General features: G+C 49.5%; 1 protein-coding gene across 1 annotated transcript; it reads right to left on the reverse strand.

Annotated features, from left to right (window-relative positions):
• Nucleotides 1-2,601: 2,601 nt before the first annotated feature.
• On the reverse strand, nucleotides 2,602-10,785 carry six7 (SIX homeobox 7). Its single transcript, XM_061763662.1, has 3 exons — nucleotides 9,537-10,785; nucleotides 7,305-7,468; nucleotides 2,602-3,862 (listed from the first exon to the last, which is right to left on the reverse strand). The coding sequence occupies exons 1-3, from the start codon at nucleotides 9,924-9,926 to the stop codon at nucleotides 3,679-3,681; spliced, it is 738 nt and encodes a 245-aa protein (XP_061619646.1). The 5' UTR covers nucleotides 9,927-10,785; the 3' UTR covers nucleotides 2,602-3,678.
• Nucleotides 10,786-15,520: the final 4,735 nt, after the last annotated feature.

Raw genomic sequence — 15,520 nt, forward strand, 5'->3', positions numbered from 1 at the left:
ACAGTGAGTGCACGAGTAATACATCATTGGCCCCACACAAATGTGACAACAAAGTCAAGTCAAAAAATGGCCAGCATGTTGTAATGGAATTGTAGGTTAGCTGTTTAAGAAGTTGATGGCAAGAGGGATGGAGCTGTTGGAATGTCTGCTAGTTCTAGTTTGCATTGATCGGTAGCGCCTACCTGAGGGAAGGAGCCGGAAGAGCCGGTGACCGGGATGCGGTGGGTCCGAGAGGATTTTGCACGCTCTTGTCTTAGTTCTGGCAGCGTGCAAGTCCTCAAGGGTGGGTCGGGGGGTACCGACAATCCTTTCAGCAGTTTTGATTGTCCGTCGCAGTCGGAGTTTGTCCTTTTTTGTAGCAGCACCAAACCAGACTGTGATGGAAGAACACAGGACCGATTCGATGACCGCTGTGTAGAACTGCCTCAGCAGCTCCCGTGGCAGGCCGTGCTTCCTCAGAAGCCGCAGGAAGTACATCCTCTGCTGGGCCTTTTTGAGGACGGAGTTGATGTTGGTCGCCCACTTCAGGTCCTGGGAGACTGTAATTCCCAGGAACTTGAAGGTCTCGACCGTTGACACAAGGCAGCTGGACAACGTGAGGGGCAGCTGTGGCGAAGGATGCCTCCTGAAGTCCACGATCATCTCTACAGTCTCGAGCGTGTTCAGCTCCAGGTTGTGTCGGCCGCACCACAGCTCCAGCCGCTCCGCTTCCTGTCGATATGCAGACTCGTCACCGTCCTTGATGAGGCCGATGACAGTGGTGTCATCTGCAAACTTCAGGAGTTTGACAGCCGTGTGCGCTGAGGTGCAGTCGTTCGTGTAGAGAGAGAAGAGCAGCGGAGAGAGGACACAACCTTGGGGCGCCCCAGTGCTGATGCTGCGTGTGGATGAGGTGGTCTCTCCCCGCCTCACCTGCTGTGTCCTGCCCGTCAGAAAGCTGTAAATCCGCTGGCTGATGGCAGGTGAGACGCTGAGCTGGAGAAGCTTGGATGAGAGGAGTTCAGGGATGGTGTTGAACGCTGAGCTGAAGTCCACGCGTAGGTCCCTGCACTGTCCAGGTGTTCTAGGATGAAGTGCAGTCCCATGTTGACTGCATCATCCGCAGACCTGTTTTCTGGGTAGGCAAACTGTAGTGGGTCCAGCAGGGGACCTGTGACACTCTTGAGGTGGTCCGGCACGAGACGTTCAAAGGACTTCATGACCACACATGTCAAGGCGACAGGCCTGTAGTCATTTAGACCCGAGATTGCAGGTTTCTTGGGGACTGGAATGATGGTGGAGCGTTTGAAACAGGATGGTACTTCGCACAGTTCCAGAGATCTATTGAATATCTGTGAGAAGTCTGGAGCGAGCTGGTCCGCGCAGACTTTGAGGCAGGATGGGGACACGTGGTCCGGGCCTGCCGCTTTGTTAATCTTTTGTTGTTTGAAGATCCGTCTCACATCCTGTTCGCGGATGGTTAACGCAGAAGTCAGAGGAGTGATTGTGGTCGGTGGTGTGGCTGCCAGAAGCTGTTGGGATTACATCAATCGGAAGATCGCTGTCAAAAGAAAAGCGGGTTCCAGGACAAGGACGATGATCACCAAGGGGTCCACCGATGAGGAAGTATGTCACGTCTGATGTGCCAAGTCAACAACTCAACTCATCATATATATCAGAATCCTCTTTATTTGCCAAGTATGTCCAAAAAACACACAAGGAATTTGTCTCCGGTATTTGGAGCCGCTCTCGTACGACAACAGACAGTCAATTGACAGAGAACACTTTGGAGACATAAACACATTGACAAAAAAAAAACAGTCACTGAGCAATAAAGGGTTAATAGTTATCTGGTAATGCCGGTACAATAATTTTTTTTTTTTGGACAATTGTGCAAAAAGATGCAGAGTCCTCGAGCACTTCGAGCGGTTCAAATGACTAATATTGCAATAGTCCGGTGCAATGGGCGCCGAGACTTCAAGGAGTGTATGCGGTTTAAAGTGACGAGTAGTGCGATAATCTGGAAAAATGTTGATTGTGCAAATGTTGCAGATACTCCTCAATCAGTATACAAGTGGGGAAGATGCTACTCTGGCATGAGTGGCCAGTATTGGTCAACAGCAGATATGCAAATAGTGCGGCGTGGCGAGACAACTACAGCGAGTGCACGAGTAACATATAATTGGCCCGACAGAAATGTGACAACGAACTCAAGACAAAAAATTGCCAGCAAGTTTGAATGAAATTGTAGGTTCGGTGTTCAAGAAGTTGATGGCAAGAGGGATGGAGCTGTTGGAATGTCTGCTAGTTCTAGTTTGCATTGATCGGTAGCGCCTACCTGAGGGAAGGAGCCGGAAGAGCCGGTGACCGGGATGCGGAGGGTCCGAGAGGATTTTGCACGGTCTTGTCTTAGTTCTGGCAGCGTGCAAGTCCTTTCAGCAGTTTTGATTGTCCGTCGCAGTCGGAGTTTGTCCTTTTTTGTAGCAGCACCAAACCAGACTGTGACGGAAGAACACAGGACCGATTCGATGACCGCTGTGTAGAACTGCGTCAGCAGCTCCCGTGGCAGGCCGTGCTTCCTCAGAAGCCGCAGGAAGTACAAACACACACACATGAGGCACCTTCACTTTGGATAGAAATACTTTCATTTATTGACATGAAACCTACAGCTTTCTTTTTTCCTCAAATGCTCAGGAAGAAAGTCCACCGGAGGCACGTTTCGACCAAACTATCCTGTCGTTGACATGGCGTACGGGGCTTACAAACGCATCATAGGACGTTAGCAGGTAAACATGAGCGGCGCCCTCACTTCCTTTTAAGGCAGTGACAAACATTTATTTATTTTTGTATTGATTTGGATTCATTTCACCAAATGGCGAGAAACACAAAAAATGGCTTGCTTGTCCCCATCCTTGACCTTGTGGAAGAGAAGTGATTGACGTGAAGAGAATTGTTCGATGTTGTCAACGACACGAACGATTGGTGGCAAATATGTTGTCTTGTTCCAGCCTAAAAAAAAAAGTTTAAAAAATTGTCTGTCTAATCTAAAAAACAAAAACAAAAAAACACAAGGTAACATACAATTCTTGGGCTGTTATTATTCCCTGATTTTGCCCCCAAAATATTTTTTTGCGAGTTCATAACGTAGCCTAAAAGTGGAGTCATTGCTAGCTTGGATTATTCTTTTCCGAAGTACACGTAACTATGTACATTAATAAAAAAAAAACAATTGAAACCGTTTTGTGCAGTTTTTGTTTTCATGATGTTCTCAAAACAGATCATGCGTATAATTGACATTAAGAACTCATTCATTTTGCTTTTGTACTCGAGAGTTTGTGCTTTTATTCAGTAAAGGAGTTGAATCAGTACTTTGACTTTTCCACAATTATCTGTACTTCTACTCCAGTTCAGAGTGCGAGTACTTTCGCCAGGCACTGTGCCGCCAGAGCAAGCAAAAAGAAACACTTTAAGAGCAGAGGCGTTACTTTCGTTACTAGGCGCCGCGGACTATCATGCTGTCAAGGTCACGGGGCTTGGTTAAGTGCGTGACATTTTGCTTTTTTGCTGCAGTACGACGTCATCGCCCCATCATGGCACAGCCCAGACCCCGCTGGATGCCATCTCCAGCATGACCACAGTTTATTTTGCCGCCGACCCCCAAACCCCACCCACCACACCCCAGAAAAAACAGGCGCTATCTCAGGAGTCGAATTCGCTGTCACTGCTGACAGAGATTTCCGGTGTGGAGGCGCCGGTCCCCCTGTGCTCGGTTCCTGTGCTGCAGTCACTGGCCTCGGGACTGCCCAAATGACGGGGAGAGGGCACTGACGAACAGGGGCAGCACTCCTGGTCTGAGGGGAGGAGGGCGGGGTCCTGCTGCAGTCTGGCCCAGAGCAAAGACAGGTTTCAGAGATGAGGGTCATTCCAGAATTGGAGGGCATTGTTTGTCTCCATGAAATTTTGAACAAACCATGGACAAAATCCAGAAACGTGTTGTGTAAATTATAGCTGTCCTGTGACAAAATGGAACTCAGCTGAAATGAAAGTGAAACCTAAATATGATTTACATATCAAAGTAGTCCCCTCCTGGAGCCGTCACCTTATCGTGGTGGAGGGCTTTGTGTGTCCCAATGATCCTAGGAGCTAAGTTGTCTGGGCCTTCACGCGCCTGGTATGGGTGACCCCCATGGCAAACAAGTCCGAGGTGAGGGAACAGACGAAGCACAGCTCCAAAGACGCCTATGATGAACAGTATATATGGATTTAGGTTTCCCTTGCCCGGACGCGGGTCACCGGGGTCCCCCTCTGGAGCGAGGCCTGCCTGGAGGTGGGGCTCAAAGGCGAGCGCCCGGTGGCCGGGCCTGGAACTGTGGGGCCCGGCCAGGCACAGCCCGAAGGGGGTTGCGTGGGTCCCCCTTCCCATGGGCTCAGCACCTGTGGGAGGGGGCCATAGGGGTCGGGTGCAGTGTGAGCTGGGCCGTGGCCCCGGCTACAGAAACTGGACCTTGGCGATGCAGACCCCCTTAAATGTTTCACTCTTTGTTATATTGCAGCCATTTGTTAAAATAATTTAAGTTGATTTTTTTTCTCCTTAATGTACACACAGCAACCCCATATTGACAGAAAAACACAGAATTGTTGAAATTGTTGCAGATTTTTAACAAAAGAAAAACTGAAATATCACACCGCCACAAGTATTCAGATGCTTTGGTGTGACACTCATATATTGAACTCGGGTGCTGTCCATTTCTTCTGATCATCCTTAAGATGGTTCTACACCTTCATTGGAGTCCAGCTGTGTTTGATGATACTGATTGGACTTGATTAGGAAAGCCACACCCGTCTATATAAAACCTGACATCTCACAGTGCATGTCAGAGCAAATGAGAATCATGAGGTCAAAGGAACTGCCTGAAGAGCTCAGAGACAGCATTGTGGCAAGGCACAGATCTGGCCAAGGTTGCAAAAACGTTTCTGCTGCACTTAAGGTTCCTAAGAGCACAGTGGCCTCCATAATCCTTAAATGGAAGACGTTTGGGATGACCAGAACCCTTCCTAGAGCTGGCTGTCCGGGCAAACTGAGCGATCGGGGGAGAAGAGCCTTGGTGAGAGAGGTAGAGGAGAACCCAAAGATCACTTTGGCTGAGCTCCAGAGATGCAGTCGGGAGACAGGAGAAAGTTCTAGAAAGTCAACCATCACTGCAGCCCTCCACCAGTCGGGGCTTTATGGCAGAGTGGCCCGACGGAAGCCTCTCCTCAGTGCAAGACACGTGAAAGCCCGCATGGAGTTTGCTAAAAAGAATAAAATAAAATAAACACCTGAAGGACTCCAAGATGGTGAGAAATAAGATTCTCTGGTCTGATGAGTCAAAGATAGAACTTTTTGGCCTTAATTCTAAGCGGTATGTGTGGAGAAAAGCAGGCCCTGCTCATCACCGGTCCAATACAGTCCCAAGAGTGAAGCATGGTGGTGGCAGCATCTTGCTGTGGGGGTGTTTTTCAGCTGCAGGGACAGGGAGACTGGTTGCAATCAAAGAAAAGATGAACGCGGCCAAGTCCAAGGGATATCTTGGACGAAAACCAGAGTGCTCAGGACCTCAGACTGGGCCGAAGGTTCACCTTCCAACAAGACAATGACACCATGCACACAGCTAAAATAATGAAGGAGTGGCTTCAGAACAACTCCGTGACTGTTCTTGAATGGCCCAGCCAGAGCCCTGACTTCAACCCAATTGAGCATCTCTGGAAGAGAGCTGAAAATGCCTGTCCACCAACGTTCACCATCCAACCTGACAGAACTGGAGAGGATCTGCAAGGAGGAATGGCAGAGGATCCCCGAATCCAGGTGTGAAAAACTTGTTGCAAGACTCACGGCTGTATTAGCTCAGAAGTTTGCTTCTACTAAATACTGAGCAAATGGTCTGAATACTTATGGCTGTGTGATATTTCAGTTTTTTTTTTTTTTTTTTAATAACGCTGCAAACAATTCCGTTTTTTCCGTCAATATGGGGTGCTGTGTGTACATTAATGAGGAACAAATTTAAAAAATAATATAATAAACATATATTTTAAAAATAACAAATGATTTTAGCAAATGTCTGCAATAAAACACGGTGAAAATTTTAAGGGGGTCTGAATACTTTCCACACCCACTGCTTGGACCCATTGCTCCACAGAGGGCTTGGGCTCTGGTACCAGTACTCTTAAAGAGGAGTTGGACTCTCTTCTACTCTGGAGTTGCCCACGGTGAGAGGCGTCGAGCGGTTGTGGGTATACTTATTACCCCTCGGCTCGGCACCGATACGTTGGGGTTTACTCCAATAGCACTCCTTCTTCAGCTTGACGGCATCACTCACCGCTGGTGTCCACCAACGGGTTCAGGGATGACCTCAACCCCAGAGATAGGAGAGCCCACCTCAGAGAACCCAGACTCTGCTCCTTCATGGGAATGCGTGTCGGTGGAATTGAGGAGGTCTTCGAAGTATTCTCCCCGCCGGCTCACAACGTCCCGAGTCGAGGTCAGCCGCGCCCCATCCCCACTATACACAGTGTTGATGGTGCACTGCTTTCCCCTCCTGAGACGTCGGATGGTGGACCAGAATTTCCTCGAAGCCGTCCGGAAGTCTTTCTCCATGGCCTCACCGAACTCCTCCCATGCCCGAGTTTTTGCTTCAGCGACCACCAAAGCTGCATTCCGCTTGGCCAGCCGGTACCCATCAGCTGCCTCAGGAGTCCCACAGGCCAAAAAGGCCAGCTCGGACTCCTTCCCTGACAGAGAGGTGACATTCCACGTCCCTAGAGCCAGTTTCTGTAGCCGGGGCCACCGCCTAGCTCACACTGGCCCATCCCACAGGTGGTGAGCTCATGGGAAGGGGGACCCACGTTACCCTTTCGGGCTGTGACCGGCCGGGCCCCATGGGTGCAGGCCGCTCGCCTTCGAGCCCCACCTCCAGGCCTGGCTCCAGAGGGGGCCCCCAGTGACCCGCGTCCAGGCAACGGAATCCTAGTTGCATTTAATGTATTCTTCATAGCGGGTTTGGGAGCCGTGCTTTGTCTGGTCCCTCACCTAGGACCTGTTTGCCACGGGTAGGTGACCCTACCAGGGGCGTGAAGCCCCAGACAACTTAGCTCATAGGACCATTGGGACACACAAACCCCACCACCACGATAAGGTGACGGTTCAAGGAGAGGGGTTTGGGATGTTTTTTCTTTAAAACTTAACAAAAGAAAATAAATATTCTGTTTTTCACAAATGTTAGTGTCTAAATTGTCATCTAATTATGGAATGAGCAGGCTCGTGAGACAACAACATTTCGAAGACTCACCTGTTTTTGGCGGATGCCGCACGGTCTCGTTGCCGCCGATTCTTGAACCAGTTTCCAACCTGGGTGGGCGTGAGTCCCGTGGCCTGCGCCAGGTGCCTCTTCCTGGACGGGTTGGGGTAAGGATCTTGGAGGTACCACTCCCTCAGCAAACTGCGGGTCCTCTCCTAGTGACAAATAAAACAGGGAAGAAGACTCAACCTATAAACATCATCACACACCCAGGCATCAGTGAACCTGCTTAGACCCCGGTGGCCACGAGGGGGCTCCCAAGAGCAATTCAAGGTGAAGTTAACATGACGACAAGACGCACTCGGGCGGGCACATGAACCGGCGACCCTCCCCGGTTGCTGGGTCTGTTCTTACCCTCTAGACCAGGCCGCACACAGATTAGTATTGTAGTGCAGTATATTTCAAACAAAGTAAATTGTTTGGATTAAGGTTAGGGAGGAGGCTTGCCGCGAAGAACAAACATTTAATTTAGGCCCCCCTAAAATGTTTTATAATTGCCAATAGATGCCACGAGATGGCGACAAAGCATTTCTTTTGTTTCAGCGAAACCCCTCAACTCAGTTCAACACAGTTCCTTGGCACTAAGATGCCACAAGAAGGCACCAAAAGTAAAACATTGAATGGTTTTGCATGAGCACAAATTAACAAGGGGTAGATTCCCACAAAAATTAACAAATAGGTGAATTTATGAATGACGAACTGTGAAAATGCAGAATTTTTTTTTTTTTAACTAAAGCTGTAAAAATGTTTCATTTTAAATTCAAATTTATTTTTGCCGTAAACGCATAGTATGTGTTAGGGACCAAGCCCTGATGATGACAGCAAAAATCTGTAATATACCAAATTTTTATAATTGCCTATAGATGCCACAAGATGGCAGCAGAGGACTACTTTTGTCAAAAAGAAACCCCTCAACCTACTTTAACATAGCTCATTGGCACCAAAATGCCACAAGATGGTAATAAGTAGTAGCACAAAAAAAAATTAAAATGCCAAACTGTAAATATGCGCTTATACTCTTTTTTTTTTTTTTTTTAATTATAATTTTTGTTTTCTGTTGCTATTAGTCAGCCGTGATCAGAGATTCCCAAAGTGGGTTACAATTAATAGAACGCTGGCTCTCTCTCGCAGTACATGAAAAAAAATTAAAATCACAAATTAAATGTTCAAACTTCATAATGTACATCCAGTGGTTTCAACTTTTGGGGGATTTGTTAAGTATACTTCCTTTATATTTAACTTTGAAATCAATGATATCTGCATTTAATCTTTAAGCACAGATTACTTTTAAACATTTATTGAGTTTTCTTTTGTATTTTTAATTATAATTTATGTGCAATACATTTGATTTGAATCATGATTGAAGTGCATTTTTTTTATTTTCTTAAATTTAAATGCAGAGTTTCATGTTCAAGCTGCGCTAAATGTTAGAGCGGTTGACAAAATGAAATCTACTTTATATCGGTTTTTGATAAACACTAATTTTGATGCTGATGAAGTAATAATGCAGGAAGTTTGCTAAAAAGTATGCACGGGTGGAGATTTTTGTGGAGCGGAAAGGCCTCATCTGCAAACAAAGACGTGTGGATGGGGTCCTCGGTGGTCAGCTCCCGGTAGTGGCGGGTCAGCAGGCAGTTGGCGGGCGCTGGCGAAGTCCCAAATAGCCGTTTTAACATCACGGAGACCGTTGAGACCGGCGTGCTTCGGCTGACAAATCCTGGCACTCATCCGAGCTAACAGTTAGTCAAAGTGCGCACAGTTCCGTCTCAGGTAGCGCTGGAGGCGGCAGTCATCCAAACGCTGTTCTTGGAGAAGCCGGTGAAACGAACCAGGCTGTGTGAGAACCAATTTTCCTTCGGGCTCCGTGGAGGCGTGGGCTAGTTTTGACTCACTTATCATATGCCCTCCAATCGTATTAGATTTACTGAGAAGTCACTGTCTATCCACTCAACGGGATCACGTTAAAGAGCTGGCAACTGTACTGAGGCGAGACCCTCATCCTGCCCCACCGTGAAGATCTTCACCTCATCCATTTTCTAACCAGCTTTTTTTCGTTTTGTTTTTTTTGAACACAAACTTTTCTACCTGGGACTGCAGAGTGTGAGTACTTTGCCCACCTCTGAATTATTAAAGTTAACTTTTTAGTCGCTCGGTTGACACGGGACGCATTAAAACTAGTCCAGCTTCAAAAAATATACTACCCTACCTTACCTACCTACCTACCTTAAAGCAGTGAGTCTTCTGCTCGCCATCCCAGATAGTTCGGGGTAAAGGGAACTTCTTCCGGATCCGGTACTTCTCCACCGGGCCCAGGGGTCGCCCCCGGAGCCTCTCGGCCTCCCGGTAGTGCGCATCCAGCCAGAGGTCCTGCAGCTTAGCGTGGGACTCCCGCGTGAAGCGGTGACTTTGCAAGATCTGGTAGAGCGCCTCGAAGTTTCCTCCGTGGAAGGCCACCAGGGCTCGAGCGCGCATCACCGACTCGTGCCGGTTCAGAGCCTCCCCGGCCGGGAGGGACCAGAGGAAGCGGCCGAGGCGCTCGATGTCACCCGTTTCCTCCAGGTTCTCGCACACGCGGGCCACCTGGTCAGCTGTGAACATGGGCAGCGGGAACATGTTGCCAAAAAAAACCGGGAGCGAGGACGAGATGCTGCGTGGTGGCCGGTGTCACGGATAACGCGAGGAGCACCAGGAGTCAGCTGGTATTTATAGTGGGATACAATTAGAATCCCTGCTCTTTTTTGGAGGAGGATTATAGGACAAGGGTGGGGTGGGGTGGCGTGGCGTGTAGGGGGCAGGGAGGTGCACCCTAACCTGAGGTGACACACAGCTCATCAGCTTGTTTGGACGATTAGCCTCAGCAGACATGGATAGAGCGGCCCGGGCACGGACGGTGCGCCAAAGAGCGCGCGGATCAATTCATTCATGCACCTTCGATGCCCTCGACATCGGAGGTTGCCGTCAGGTAAAGGATGATCCGCAGCAAAGGAGATTAGCATCATCGTGGGAACATCTGCACTCTCAGAGATGCTCCTTGCCGCCCCCCCGAGACACACGAATTTCTCCTCACCATTCTGTGCCGCTATTGTGGAGACCCACTTGGCATAATTAATTAGCAGCTTAAAAACTGGAGCCTTCTGCCTTAAAATGACCTGTTGATTCAGGCAACAATAAGCCAGGGTGGGGTACGTGCGCGTGTGTGTGTGTGTGTTTAACCTATTTTCTCTGACACAGTGTTAAGTAGATAATACTAATTACTTCTCCCAATTGCTTGTTAATTGTGTTCACTGTGGATTTATACAGCATGCTAATACCGCGATCCCTCGCGCACACACACAAAACACACAAAACAATCCCTCCAGGCAAATGCGGAAGGGCTCATTACAAACTCATTTGCAACTCAACAGCAGTTTCCTCTCAGACGGCTCGATCCCACCCGACCGAAAAGCACCTCCATAAGTGTTGTGTTGCGCCTCGCCTCGCGCAGAGAGCCCCCGCCCCCGCCCCGCCCCCCACCATTGACATCACGAACGAACGTACGATACCTGCATGTTACGCGTGTGCCAGTACGTGGCAGGGGCCTCGCCACAGACGCTATCATCGTCGCCGTTTGAGTGATCGGCTTACTGAGAAGCTTGACATTAATTGAAGCCGTTGAAAAAAAACAAGCGTGCCCAACCTGAGGGATCTGAGGGATAGATATCAATATCGATTTGGATACCTAGCAACCGGCGAGAAATCTGTGACTTCATTTTTAAGAAGCTCTTCTATACTGCACGTTACCTGTATGAATGGCACCTGTTTTAACTCCGCATCATCATCATCATCATCCACACACTCAAACAGTCGGACTCCAACCTCTCCACCAGGGCCAAGACCAGAAAGCTGTCTAAGGACAACAGGGACAAAATTGTAGACCTGCACAAGGCTGGGATGAGCTGCTCTACAGCAGGCAAGCAGTTGTTGTGTTGGCGTATTTATCAAAGATGGAGGAAATACAAGATAACTGCCGCTCAGGACTCAGGTTGTGAGTTGGACCCAGGTGCAGAGACGAGAGGGAGGGCAGTTCGTGAATGAATGTTTATTGTTAGAGCGCTCGGTCGGAAGGTGAGGATGGTGGACACCGCCTCATCCACACACGCCATCAGCAACGGGGCGCCCCAAGGATGTGTCCTCTCCCCTGCTGCTCTTCTCTCTCTACACGAACGACTCCTGAAGTTTTCAGACGACACCGCAGTCATCGGCCTCAGCAAAGACGGGACGATCCTGCGTATTGACGGGAAGCGGAGCGGCCGGAGTTTTGGTGCGGCCGACAGAACCTGGAGCTGAACACGCTCGAGACTGTAGAGATGATCATGGACTTCAGGAGGCATCCTTCGGCAAAAGCTGCCCCTCACGCTGTCCAACCGCCCTGTGGCAACCGTCGAGACCGACACCTTCAAGTTCCTGGGAATTACAGTATCTCAGGCCGTGAAATGGGAGTTCAACATCAAGCCCATCCTCGAAAGGTCCAACATAGGATGGACTTTCTGCGGCTTCTGAGGAAGCAACAGTGGTGAACTTTTCTAGGAGTGGCCCGCCTACAAAAATGACCCCAACAGCACAAACGACGACTCATTCGGGAGGTCACAGAGGAACCCAGGACAATATTTGGAGAACTGCAAGCCTCGCTTTCCTCAGTTAAGGTCAGTGTTATTCCCAAGACTTTTGGCCGAATATTCTATGGATTGACGAGACAAAAGTTGAACTTTTGGAAGGTCTGTGTCTCGTTACATCTGGTGTAAATGTTATACAACATTCCAGAAGAAGAAAACAACACCATACCAACAGTCAAACACGATGGTGGTTGTGTGAAGTTCTGGGGCGGTTTGCTACTTCAGGACCTGTATGACTTGTTGTGATTAATGATGATGAATTCTGCCTTCACCAGAAAATCCTGAAGGAGACTGTTCGGCCCTCAGTTGACCTCAAGCTGAAGTGCACATGGTTGGTATACACTGTCCCCGTCAAAGACTGTCTGCGGCCAGGTTGGCATTGCAAATGAGAATCGGTCCTCAATTGCCTCACCTGGATAAATGGTTTAAAGGGATCAAAATTATTTGAAAGATATATTAAGATATAAGATAAGACATCAACTTGAAAACTTCAAATACCAGCATTTCTTTGTAGATTCAGTAGGTGTCGGTGATGAGTAACATCAGCCTCATTCGCTGAGGCTACCCGGAACTCATGGAAACACAAACCACATGGGCTACAGGAACCCTTTGGGACCAGGAAAGTCTCAAAGTTCCTGGGCTGGTTGGTGGAAAATCCGCTAATATCGCCACAAAGATGTGAAAGACTCATGCCAGTTCTAGAAAACTCTTGATTTCAGTTGTTGCTGCTGAGGGGGGCCCAACCAGTTTAAGGGTTTCACAAAGGGCCAGGTAGCTTTCCATATTTTTTAAATTTGTTTGGTGATCTTAATCATTTAAGTAGGGCCACTTAATACTTTTTCATGGCACTGTATGCTAATTTCTGTTAGCCCGCCTATGGCGCTTGCTAGCCGACTGTCGTAAAATGAAATGACGTGGTTTGATTGAACATTCAATATATAACTGAAGTATACACGTGCTTAAATATACAATGATTAACTCTCTTTTGCTTCATGCGTCAGTTTTATGGTGAACCTCAACTGAGTGACACCAACCGTTTGGAGAGTATTCTTGTATTCCTTTCGTCAAAATGATGTTAAACAAACGTCTCCCATTTCTTAATAGAAAGAGAGTAAGAACAGATGATAAGAATCATTTAAAAGTGTGTTTTAATAAGTTCAAGCTTGTTTTCGGTGTTTAAATTTCTTTAAAGCAATGTGGGTGTCCTGGTCTGTCCCTGCAGTCCCTTTTATGAAAATGACCCGTATACACACACCCATCCATCCGTTTTCTTCTGCTTATCTGAGGTCGGATCACGGGGGCAGTAGCTTTAGCAGGGAAGCCCGGACTTCCCTCTCCCCAGCCACTTCCTCTAGCGCTTCCAAGGGGATCCCGAATTGTTCCCAGGCCAGCCGCGAGATGTAATCTCTCCAGCGTGTCCTGGGTCGTCCCCGGGTTCTCCTCCCGGTGGGACGTACCAGGGAGGCGTCCAGGAAGCATTCTAATCGGATGCCCGAGCCACCTAATCTGGCTCCTCTCAATGTGGAAGAGCAGCGGCTCGAATCTGAGCCCCTCCCGGATGACAGAGCTCCTCACGTCTCTCATCCCTAAAGCTCCCTCCTGAAGCTGTCACCTTATCGTGGTGGAGGGGTTTGTGTGTCCCAATGGTCCCCGGAGCTAAGTTGTCTGGGGCTTCACGCCCCTGATAGGGTCACCCATGGCAAACAGGTCCTAGGTGAGGGACCAGACAAAGAATGACTCCAAAAACGCTTGTGATCAATAAAACAAATGGATGTAGGGTTCCCTTGCCCGGACGCTGGTCACCGGGGCCCCCCTCTGGTGACAGCCCTGGGGGGGGGGGGGCTCGAAGGCGAGCGCCTGGTGGCCGGGCCTGCACCAATGGGGCCCGGCTGGCCGTGCACAGCCCGAAAGCGTAACATGGAGCCCTCTTCCCATGGGCTCACCACCTGTGGGAGGGGCCATAGGGGCCGGGTGCAGTGTGAGCTGGGCGGTGGCCGAAGGCGGGGACCTTGGCGATCCGATCCCCGGCTACAGAAAGTGGCTCTAGGGATGTGGAATGTCACCTCTCTGGCGGGGAAGGAGCCCGAATTTTCGTGTGTGAGGTTTAGAAGTTCCGACTAGATATAGTCGGGTTCGCCTCCACACACGGCTTGGGCTCTGGTACCAGTCCTCTTGAGAGGGGTTGGACTCTCTTCCACTCTGGCAGTCCTCTTGAGAGGGGTTGGACTCTCTTCCACTCTGGAGTTGCCCACGGTGAGAGGTGCCGAGCAGGTGTAGGTATACTTATCTTAACTTTTTAAGAAGGGGGACCGGAGGGTGTGTTCCAACTACAGAGGGATCATACACCTCAGCCTCCCTGGGAAGGTCTATTCAGGGGTGCTGGAAAGGAGGGTCCGTCGGGAAGTCGAATCTCAGATTCAGGAGGAGCAGTGTTGTTTTCGTCCTGGCCGTGGAACAGTGGACCAGCTCTACACCCTCAGCCGGGTCCTCGAGGGAGCATGGGAGTTCGCCCAACCAGTCTACATGTGTTTTGTGGACTTGGAGAAGGCGTTCGACCATATCAAAACAGGGAGTCCTGTGGGGGGCTTCGGGAGTATGGGGTGTGATACGGGCTGTTCGATCCCTGTACGACCAGTGTCGGAGTTTGGTCCGCATTGCTGGGAGTAAGTCAGACTCACTTCCAGTGAGGGCTGGACTTCGCCAAGGCTGCCCTTTGTTCATAACTTTTATGGACAGCGTTTGTAGGTGCAGCTGAGGCGTAGAGGGGGTCCGGTTTGGTGGCCTCAGTATTGCATCTTTGCTTTTTGCAGATTAGGTGGTACTGTTGGCTTCATCAAGCCCTGATCTCCAACTCTCACTGGAGCGCTTCGCAGCTGAGTGTGATGAGAATCAGCACCTCCAAATCTGAGATCATGGTCCACAGGCGGACAAGGGTGGAGTGCCCTCTCCGGGTCGGGGATGCGATCCTGCCCCAAGTGGAGGAGTTCAAGTATCTTGGGCTCTTGTTCACGAGTGAGGGAAGAATGGAACGACAGGCGGATCGTGACCGAAAGAACAAGCGGCCGAAATGAGTTTTGAGGTCTCCCTCAGAGACCCATATACACATTTTGTAAATTTTTTGTTTAGTGGTGCGCTATGAGATTTTCTCACGTCAAATAGGGGTCTTGGCTCAGTCAAGGTTGGAAAACACTGATCTCTACTACACAGTATATATAGCATACGGTATGTAACGTGTGTGTCCATGTAACAGGTGTTAGTGGAGTTGTTTAGGATTAAAGGTGGGACTTATTCTTACCTAAGACCCTAATGCTCATTAATTCCTGCTTTGGTGACTAAGCTCCCCCCCTGATCCTCTGTGGACAGGCCGAGCGGGGCAGCTCCCGTGCTGCAGACGGCGCCGTGGCCGAGATGGCGAGATTGCCTGTCTATCTGAGCAGGAAGGCCCGCCGAAGAGGGTGTTAGCGTCCCGCGCGACTTCTGTGTCATACTGTAAGTGGCCTTTTAGGTGGGGGTGGAGCGGGAGGTCAGGGGGAACCACATGATCCATCCCGGCCG

The sequence above is a fragment of the Phyllopteryx taeniolatus genome, chromosome 23 (assembly GCF_024500385.1).
Source record: "Phyllopteryx taeniolatus isolate TA_2022b chromosome 23, UOR_Ptae_1.2, whole genome shotgun sequence".
NCBI lineage: Eukaryota > Metazoa > Chordata > Actinopteri > Syngnathiformes > Syngnathidae > Phyllopteryx > Phyllopteryx taeniolatus.

Excerpts from the sequence above, each read along its gene's own strand:
- six7 (XM_061763662.1), bottom strand. The coding sequence starts at position 9,926 with ATGTTCCCGCTGCCCATGTTCACAGCTGACCAGGTGGCCCGCGTGTGC. Across the intron at positions 7,469-9,536 it reads AGAAGACTCACTGCTTTAAG|GAGAGGACCCGCAGTTTGCT; the intron begins GTAGGTAGGTAG and ends ATTTGTCACTAG. Across the intron at positions 3,863-7,304 it reads GCGGCATCCGCCAAAAACAG|ACTGCAGCAGGACCCCGCCC; the intron begins GTGAGTCTTCGA and ends GCTCTGGGCCAG.